The sequence below is a fragment of the Xenopus laevis genome, chromosome 3L (genome assembly GCF_017654675.1).
Source record: "Xenopus laevis strain J_2021 chromosome 3L, Xenopus_laevis_v10.1, whole genome shotgun sequence".
Lineage (NCBI taxonomy): Eukaryota > Metazoa > Chordata > Amphibia > Anura > Pipidae > Xenopus > Xenopus laevis.
The window spans coordinates 95,426,654-95,436,046 of record NC_054375.1 but is presented as its reverse complement, the minus strand read 5'-3'; the positions used below and the strand labels follow the sequence as shown (position 1 = coordinate 95,436,046).

General features: G+C 39.6%; 1 protein-coding gene across 4 annotated transcripts in view; it reads right to left on the bottom strand.

Moving 5' to 3' along the window:
• Positions 1-1,236: 1,236 nt before the first annotated feature.
• LOC108711262 (SH3 and multiple ankyrin repeat domains protein 3) overlaps positions 1,237-9,393 on the bottom strand; it is a 182,400-nt gene continuing 174,243 nt past the window's right edge. For 3 of the 4 annotated variants that reach the window (XM_041586629.1, XM_041586630.1, XM_018252835.2), the window contains exon 22: positions 1,237-3,888. In XM_041586629.1, coding sequence (XP_041442563.1) covers positions 3,360-3,888 — 529 coding nt within the window. In that variant the 3' untranslated portion in view covers positions 1,237-3,359. Of the gene's footprint in view, positions 3,889-5,473; positions 5,505-9,393 lie in introns of all 4 variants that reach the window. The other variant, XM_041586631.1, reaches the window with a different exon arrangement.

Here is a 9,393-nt window from a genome sequence, read left to right as displayed (position 1 = left end):
TCCTTATAACCCAACCCTCCCCTTCAAGCTTTGGCAAAGCCGGAAAAAGAAGAGAGGAATTTTCTGATACAAATTTACAGAATAATGGGAGCTTTGATTGGATGTTCCTATGAATTTGTTCTGGGTATGATAGGGCAATGGGGCAGGGGAAATGTGTGTGGATATTTATTAAGAGTTTCTGTGGTGAAGCTGTGTATAGAAGACAGAAACATGTAGTGTTTGCCTTGATAAATAATGGCTCGTTCATACCTATTTTTGGCACATATTTCCTTAATGCCATTAATCCTTTTTTATCTTAAATCTTTAATCCCATATATTTCATGACCTTTCTTTGTCTATGCTATATTTTTTTTTATATATTTTTTTTTTTTACAGTTTTCTTTTTTGCGTTGGATTGTTTGGTTTTCATGCAGGATTCCGCATTTCATTCTCTCCCTTTCACTTTCTATCCTGCATTACATGTATTCCATAAACCCTGAAAGCCATTATGGCAAGTACAATAATCATAATCTCTATGCCAGTTTTCTTTAGGATAACTTTCTCCTACAGCCCTTAAAAACATAAAGTCTCCAGTTCTTAAACCCAGTATGAATGTAAAGGAGGAGGTTGCGTACATTATGGGTTATATCAATGGCTGTTGCTTTCGCAGTAGTTTTTCTTTATGCGCTCTAATTAGTTGCTAATTTTAGAATGGGTTTGATGTTTATATCTGTCAGATACAGCGATAATCCAATTGTATTTAATTCTGTATTTTATACATTACTGGTCAACGATAGAGGTTCTCTGTCTGATTACAATAGTATATATTACAATGCAGTTATATTGTGATATAATAAATCACACAGACAAAGCAACTTCCTGCCATTTTATTTGGTTGTGAGATGCCTGAGCCTCTATATTGAGTGCATGGCACACGGCGGGAGCCTCTATATTGAGTGCACGGCACATGGCGGGATAGAATAGAAGATTTCTATGCTAACTGAGCTGAAAGGAGACAGTGTCAATGCCTGAAACATCTGTGAAATGTAGATCTTGCTTTTCAGAGTCACACTGTTACCCTAAAAATTATCCCACACTTTTCAGCCATTAATTGTGTAATATTGCTCATTCGGTGCTTCAAGAATACACTTGATAAATGTTCATACACACACATTTCTGTTGCCATGGTAAGCTTCACACAGTAAACAAGGTGGCAGTTTTATTCTTTTGTATCCACTCTCTCCATGCTGAATTGTGTTGCCTTGTAACCTGGCTCAGTGAAATCCCTCTAGCAAGCAGGGAGCTGGAATATAGCCCTGTGTATGAGGCTCAATTGGGTCATGGGGTTCGGGCTATTCCAGTCAGAGAAGCAGCAGCGATCGCTCCATCTTGGGGGCTGTATATTCTCCTGCTCTAAAAGAGCAGCGCATGTAGCACAGTCAGAGGGTCTTGTCTAAGCTCCACAATGGCGATAAGGCACTGCAGGGAATGGGATATCATCAGATTGCTTCTCCCCACTAGGGACCTGAAGCGATTATCATGGCAGTAAGGCACACCGGATCCAGGTCGGTCACCCCCGGGTAATGTATCCTCAGGTGCACAGGGACATAGTACATGAGAGGACCCAGCCGGCTCCGTGATCCTCCCTCATCTCCAGTCAATGTCCACAAGTAGGTGACAATATGCAAGGCATTGCATGAGATTGTTGCCTAGATATCAACAGTCTACTGCATGTCGTGCAATATCTTGGGACATAACTGCAATGTGAGAGGAATTCTGGGTGTCATTTGTCAGGGTGCTGTACACTGCTCAAAGGAGAGGGGTCTATTCTTTCTCCGGCTCAACCATGAAAAGCAATGTAGTGAGGAAATAATTGCTAATACTGAAGACCTGAATAGACAAAACCCTGGATAAAGTCAACATTACCTCCAAATTAAATATAAACAATTAATCCAAATGATTCTTCCCCCTTAATATTTAACTAAAATGTCCAGTGAAAGGGGTTTAACAAAATAGAATCAGGAAAAACCCACCTCCGAAGAAAACCCTCATGGAATATCCTAGGAAATAAAAGATGAAATCCATCAAACATAACAAAGAGTTATCCCAGGACACCCAACCATAGAATTCACAACTAAAATACAAACTTTTCTTTTGGCTACACGGATGGGTGATTTTAATGAGCCCCAATGTGCACATAAATATAAAATGATAATGATTATTCCAAGGTAATAATTACCCCATGTGAGATGTTGACCAAAAAAAAAAAATAAATATGCATGTCTCATTGTAAGGAATGCTGGTGGCATGGTGAGGGGTTTATTGAAATAACTCTTAGAACCTTGATAAAAAAAACTTTAACAAATCAAAACCCAAATAAAAATTTAAATCCCAAAATGAGGCAGCGCGGGACACGCAAAAACCTCTAAACATCCCCAGATTTGCTGTATATATATAAAAAGTCCAGTGAGAGGGTGTTGTGTATATAGATATATATATATATAGATATATATATGGATATATATATAGTTAAGTCATTTTCTCTTCAAATATATAGCTAATTAAAAAGATGCATAAAAAGCGTCCCACAGTGGCGGTGGCTGGAACCTGCGGATTCTTCCAGCCCAATCCATGGATTTCTCTCCATGAGTCCCATCTTGGTATGGAGGTTTGCCCCTTTCTGTGTCTGACTGCGATCCCTTTGTTGTTCAGCTTAAAAAAAATTAGAATTTACACACAGTGGCCTGGCCCTGGGACCCCGGGACTGATCCTTCCTGCCCTCCATGGCACAGAAAGAGAAAGAGAGTTGGGGAATCAGTGACTGGGCCCCATTGCACCGCACAAGGAGAGGAGAGGAATGTGTGTTTTGAGCTACAATAAATGTAAACTTGTTGTTCTACATATAAGTGTATTATTAATGCCTCTGTCTGTTAATGGGAAACTGTATGTTGGTGGGTACTCTTTAAATGCATTTTCATTTATGTCTCAGATAATGTATGTTTTACAGTCTGGCTGTCAGTGTGTGTCAACGTAAGAGTGTCGGCCTGTGAAAGGCTAAGTGTGATTGCAGATGTTATTGTGACAGTGTGTGAACTGCAATGTGTTCCCCTGGGTACGAGCTCAGTGCAGTGTGCTGTCCTCCTGTGTGTATTTTCAGGGCAGTGTGTCGGACTCTGTATGTGTGCAAAGCAAGAGGTTTGCTCTGTATGTTTTGGGCACTGTTGCATTGTATGTGTTGGTACAGTGCTGTCTGTTCCCCTTTGTATTTGTTCTGTGTGTTCAGGGCAATGCCTGTCACTATGTGTATGTAAAGTCATTCCTCCCCCCGAAGCGGTGCAGAGTTGCTCTCCCGAGGATTGGGACCGCAGCTCCTGGCCGGGTCAGCTGGTGCTCAGCTGACGAAGGGCACGCTCAATGTTCATACGATGGCCCACACGGGTAACCCCCAGTTCTACAAAATCATCCTTAGTTAGAGCAGGTAGATGAGAGCCTTCAATTTCATTGTCCTGGAACTTGAGGCGATGTTCAGCCAGGTTTAGACTCTCCAGCCAGTCACCCACATCATACTTATTCCATAGTGAGAGGGGCTTCTGCATAAATGGACGAGTAGGATGCAGGGGATGCCCAGAAGATGGAGAAGGAGATCGGCTCCGGGCACTGACACTTCTCACTACAAAGCGCACCTCCTTAGGTTCGTGAGGAACTGAAAGGCTGGAGGACTTCAGGATAGTGGGAGGCGTAAGTGTGTAAGATCGTGCCCCTCCTAATGGCTCCACTCTCTCAGAGGAAGATGGCACAGGGCTTGGGGCCCGGCGAGTCAGTGGGTGTCTGCTCCCGGGGCGTACGGTGTAGGATGTTCCATAGCTGCGCTGGGAAATAGTGTGCAGCTCTCCAAGACTGCTGAACAAGCTGTGTGGGAAAGAGAAAATATAAGGAGAAGGGAGGAAAGAAATATATAGAATATTGAAAGATGGTGGCTAAAGAAAGCAGAGTCGTCGGAAAAAGGAAAAGTTCATACAGGGAAGGAAAATAAATGTGTGCGTAGAGTAAGATATATTAAGGGAAAATGCAAGGTAAAGAAATAAATATACAGGATGGATGCTAACAAATAATGTGAAACAGAGGCATTCTAATTACTATAGGGAATACAAAAGCAAACCCAGAAGCTGTGAAAGAAGAGCCAAATTAACAGATAGCAAATTAGACAAAAGGAATAAAAAGTGTAAGGCAGGTAGAAAAACAGAAAATTAGAGGGTAGAAAACAGAAACAGTAGGCGGGGAACAAGTACTGCATAAAGTGCTACATGAAAATATATTTCCTTGTGTATATATATATATATATATATATATATATATATATATATATATATACCTTGTAAAACCTTACATCCAAAAGCTTTATGTCACTGCACTTGAAAGAAAACCGACAGATTATAAGTGGGTGGAGTAAGAACGGAAATGAATGGAGAAGATGGAGTGAGGTCATGGAGACTGAAGGAAAGGGAATTAGATAAGCCTGTGGAACATGCCGGAATTACATGGCACTTACTTAATAATAGTATAGTGAGTACAACAGGAAAGTTGTGGCAGGTTAGTGCTTCAGTTGCAACCACAAAGTTATCACAATAACACATAAGCAATGAATTCACACACAACCTTGAGTGAATGATATGATCACCTTTGATGCCTCAGGTATCTGTGCTCATGACTTGAAGTAGTGCTTCCAGTAGGACTGAGGTCACTAAGGCTTATGCCAAATGCCTTTGGGTCATAAATAAACCCCATAGCCATTTAAAAATCCCAAACTCCCGCACACAGTTTATGTGCCAGTGATATAACTATACATCTGAAATAAAATACCACTTAAAGTGTCTGCTTCATCTACATTAAACTATATACATCTGCTCCTCCCAGGTTGTATCCATTACAACAGGACTTTATGCTGAGGTCTAATCCTGTTGGAATGTACCATTGCCTTTCTGGAAACTGTTTCCCAGCTTCTTTCCAACTCTCTATATGATCCCTCTCTGCTTCCCAATTTACCATGCTCCATGCTAAGAGCTTTTTCTGCAGTATTCTTACAGTTACTACTAGACTCCCCTCTTCACTGTTCTCCATGACCTCATAACTTATTCCAGCATCTTTGTGTAGCCCTCTCTACTCCCTCACTGATCTCTATTTCCTCTCAAAAGCTTCTTCCCAATTTTCATACAGACATCTGTTCCAACCCCTAAGCAGTCTCCATGCCCTCACAGTTCATTATTCTGTCTCAATGTTCTTGTAGTAGACAATTGCTGAATGCAGTGTTTTCAGAAGAAATGTTTAGCTGCTAAAAGCATTTTTCTAATAATAATTACTAGTCTAGCAGATACAGGAGTAAGGGAAAAATACAAAACTGTTCGTGTTCTAATCTACACCCTCAACCAACCACAATTTTGGAATTATTATGACAAATGAAGGAGTAAATCGTAAATCTACCCCATTAAAAACTTACTCAATGTGCTCAACTCCAAACGTTTGAGTGTCTGAGATAGGTCAACATATGTGGTAAGAAGAAGAGAGGAGAAAGAAAAAGAAAGGCAGAGAAAGAAAGAGAGTGTGTGTGTGAGAGAGTGAGAGAGAGAGAGAGAGAGAGAGAGAGAGAGAGAGAGAGAGAGAGAGAGAGAGAGAGAGAGAGAGAGAGAGGAGGAAGGATGTTTGCCAGACACAGGGGAAATACAGTGATGGGGAAATAAGCAAAGCAATAGCAAGAGTTCCAGTAAAGCAAGGATGGGAAGTAGTGGAAGATATTGAAGGGATGGTGAAAGATGAGAGAAGAGAGAAAATAAATATAGTATGTCAGGGAAAGGGAAGAGAATGAGTAAAAGATGGGATTGGAAAGAAAGATGTTAACATTACAGTATCCAGAACAAATAATGACAGACTCCTAATAGCTTGGGTCGACTAGTAAAAAAGCTAAATTACTGACACATCAGATGGGTATGAATAAACAAAAGTGCAAATGGTTTATACACAGCAATCATCCACACAAATGTGTACTCAATAGTGCAAGCCAAATGTTGTGCGTACAGTATGTGCAATTGAGTAATAATTCTCATGCTGTGCTACAATATTCCCATGGTAACTGCAAGCCTATTTTCTATCCAGTGGCTGAAAGTTTATCACACACGCACATGAGATGACACAGTTGCTATCATTTACTGGCTTTCTATTCATATTAGCATATTTATAGTCTTTACCAGTGATCTGTAGGCACCTGGTTTTATTCAGAATAAAGATTCACACTCTACTTATTAGATTTCATTCTAGCCACTCAGTAGGATACTGTGTTTATAAAAATGTACATGTGTGTATATATATATATATATATATATATATATATATATATATATATATATATATCATTGTTGCCTTGCAGTCCTTCTAAGACTAAGAAACCCTGCATGAGTTATTAATCACATGGGGTTTCACTCTAGAAAAACATTGACAAACTTATTTTACCCTTGTTAAATGAAGAAAAACATTGGCAGCTTTTAGGTGCATTTTTTAGTATTTGAAATGTAAAAAATTTCAGAAAAGCAATATTTTTGAATTATTAATTATTATGGGTGTTGATGCCATAAGATTTCAAGTCTGGTTCTGCTTAAGCCACTGACACAATTTATTCTAGCAAACATCAGGGGAAACAAGCTTCTTAAAGAGATACTGACACCTGAAATTAAACTTTTTTTTACATCTATTATAATATTGGCTTTGCAAGCTACTTCTAACTTTGCCATAAAGTATTTGCATGATGCTTTTACATTACCTTTCTGATCCCCCATGTTCCTGTATGAGGGGGCTGCCATATTTGTGCAGCAGGAGTCCGTTAGCATTAGAAACTGTAACTAACAGGCTGAGATGGGACAGTCAGGTTGGCAAAGTCAGAGTGTCAGAGAGTCAGGCTTAGGAACTTCAACTAACAATTATATACAAAAACAAACCTCTCAGCAAAAAATGATCAACATGACCTATAGGTAACATTTAATGTACATTCATATGCTAAAATTCATTTTTTAGTGTCAGTATCACTTTAAGTCACTGGACAGCATCAGTATAGACACAGCTTGTCAGTGTTATTCTCAGGCATTTCTTACATGATATTGTTAGTTTAAATTAGTTATCATGCATTAGACCACCTGTTAGATGACACTATTGCTTTGTAGAGATTATGCTACCTTCATAACTTATGTCATAAAATACCTGCTATTACACCGACTTGTAGGAGGCACTTGTAGAAAGCGTTTACCCACTTTGAATGCTGGTTCCCCAGTCACCCCTGTCAAACCATGTGGCTGCAGAATTAATACTTTTATTGGCCCACAGTGTTTCAGGACTGAAGCGACTTACTTGCTTACGAACTGGCATTTGTAAATGCTGAACTATGCCAGCTGGGGAGAGCTAAAACCTAAAGCTGCTGCCCTAGACACATGCCCTTTAGTGCCTATATAGGAAATACAGACCTGGTTATGAAGACCGAAAAGAAATATAAAGAGATATAAAAAAGTAATTTAATGCATGTGTGCAGTGGTTATTGGGCTTTTTTATTTGGAGCCCCCCATTTAAAGGTCCAGTCTTTTTTCAAGTCCCCCCATAGTTTATAACAAGGTTACATATATAGGTATAAGATCCATTATCCGAAAACTTGTACAGAAAGGCATCTCCCATAAACTCCATTATAACAAAATTACTCAAATTTTTAAAAATGATTTCCGTTTTCTCTGTAAGGGTGGTGGCAGATGTGGCGATTCGGGGAGATTAGTCACCCAGCAACAAATCTCCTCTTCTTCGGGTGACTAATCTCCCCGAAATGCATTCCCACTGGCAAGAATGTGAATCGCCGGTGGGATGGCACTTGGATCGATTTGTTTTCCGAAGTTGCCTGACGAGGAACGAGGAGTGCCATCCCACTGGCGATTCACATTTTTGCGTGCGGAAAGGCATTTCGGGGAGATTAGTCGCCCGAAGAAGAGGAGATTTTTTGATGGGCGACTAATCTCCCCCGAAATTTACCGTGTGCCACCAGCCTAACAATGAAACAGTACCTACTACTTGATCCCAACTAAAATAGAATTCATCTATATTGAAGGTAAAGCAATCCTATTGGGTTCATTTAATATTTAAATTATTTTTAAGTAGACTAAAGGTATGGAGATCCCTTATCCAGAAAACCCCAGGTCCTGTACATTCTGTTTTTACGTTTCAAAAATATAAAGGAAAGTAAGTAGCTTTTATTGAAAGTTTTAAAATAATGTTTGATGTCAATGTTATTAATAGGGAAGAAAGAAAACAGAGAAAGGTCTATTTTTTTCCAGAACATGTGGCATCCCTAGCTGAGCCCCATCTGCTATTATAGTACTTTGGTATTGAGAGGTGTAACCAAAGAGAAAGCAGACCCTATGACTGCTGAGGAGTTAATAGGCACCCAAAGAAAGTGAATCATATATTGAACTGTTTCGATATATATGTCTTATTTCCATATATTAGTTATTTTGCAGTAGAACCCAGTAGAATTTAGTTACACCCCTGTCTGCATTCTGCAGCTTTATGCAGAAACACAGGTTCTAAATTACTTCTAAAGAAGGTCTCTTCCCCAAAAACTAATACACCATAGCCCTGATCTATACTATATAAACAGCTAAATTAGTTAGTTCATGTTTTGTAGTGAGGCTTCCAGCATATTCTACATGAGCTGATGCCAGGACTTTCCGAGTCAGCCCAGAGGAAATGATTTTCATTCTGTCTCATGCTTCATAGATGGATGAACTCAGCCATCTGGTTATGAGTCTTTTAGCAGGATTTTCTAATCCCTTGGGCCGGGGGAAAAGATCAGTGGCTTTCCATAGCCTGTGAACTGTCAATGAATTACCTGGAGGCATCAGAAAGCTACTTTATGTAAACCTCTCAGCTTTCACCCCATTAAACAAAGCAGGTATGATGAGAGAATAGTGGTGTGTGTGTACAAGGCAAGTAAATGAAACAGCATAATATGGGTTATCGGCTGACCAGGATACACTTGTTTTTATGCTTCACTAGAAGCTGAGCTGTGCCAAAGAAACCGGCAAAATCCTCAGGAATCATACTGTGAATACAGAGGGATGCCCTCAACTCTTCATGGAGTGTTACCATTACCAAACATCTCTCATTTTTCTATACCATCCAGAGAATAGGATTTGTATAATGCTTACAATTCTAGATTCTTCCCGTCATGGCCACAGAGCTTACTTTATCTTAAATTCCATTATCTGTTTGCAACTTGCTTCCTCTACACAAATTCTGAATTCGAGGCCATTGCCATGACTGCTAACAGGATTTTATTCTAATGGGATATTTCAGAATCTATTATCCCTTATAAATAAAGTGTCAACAGGTTGC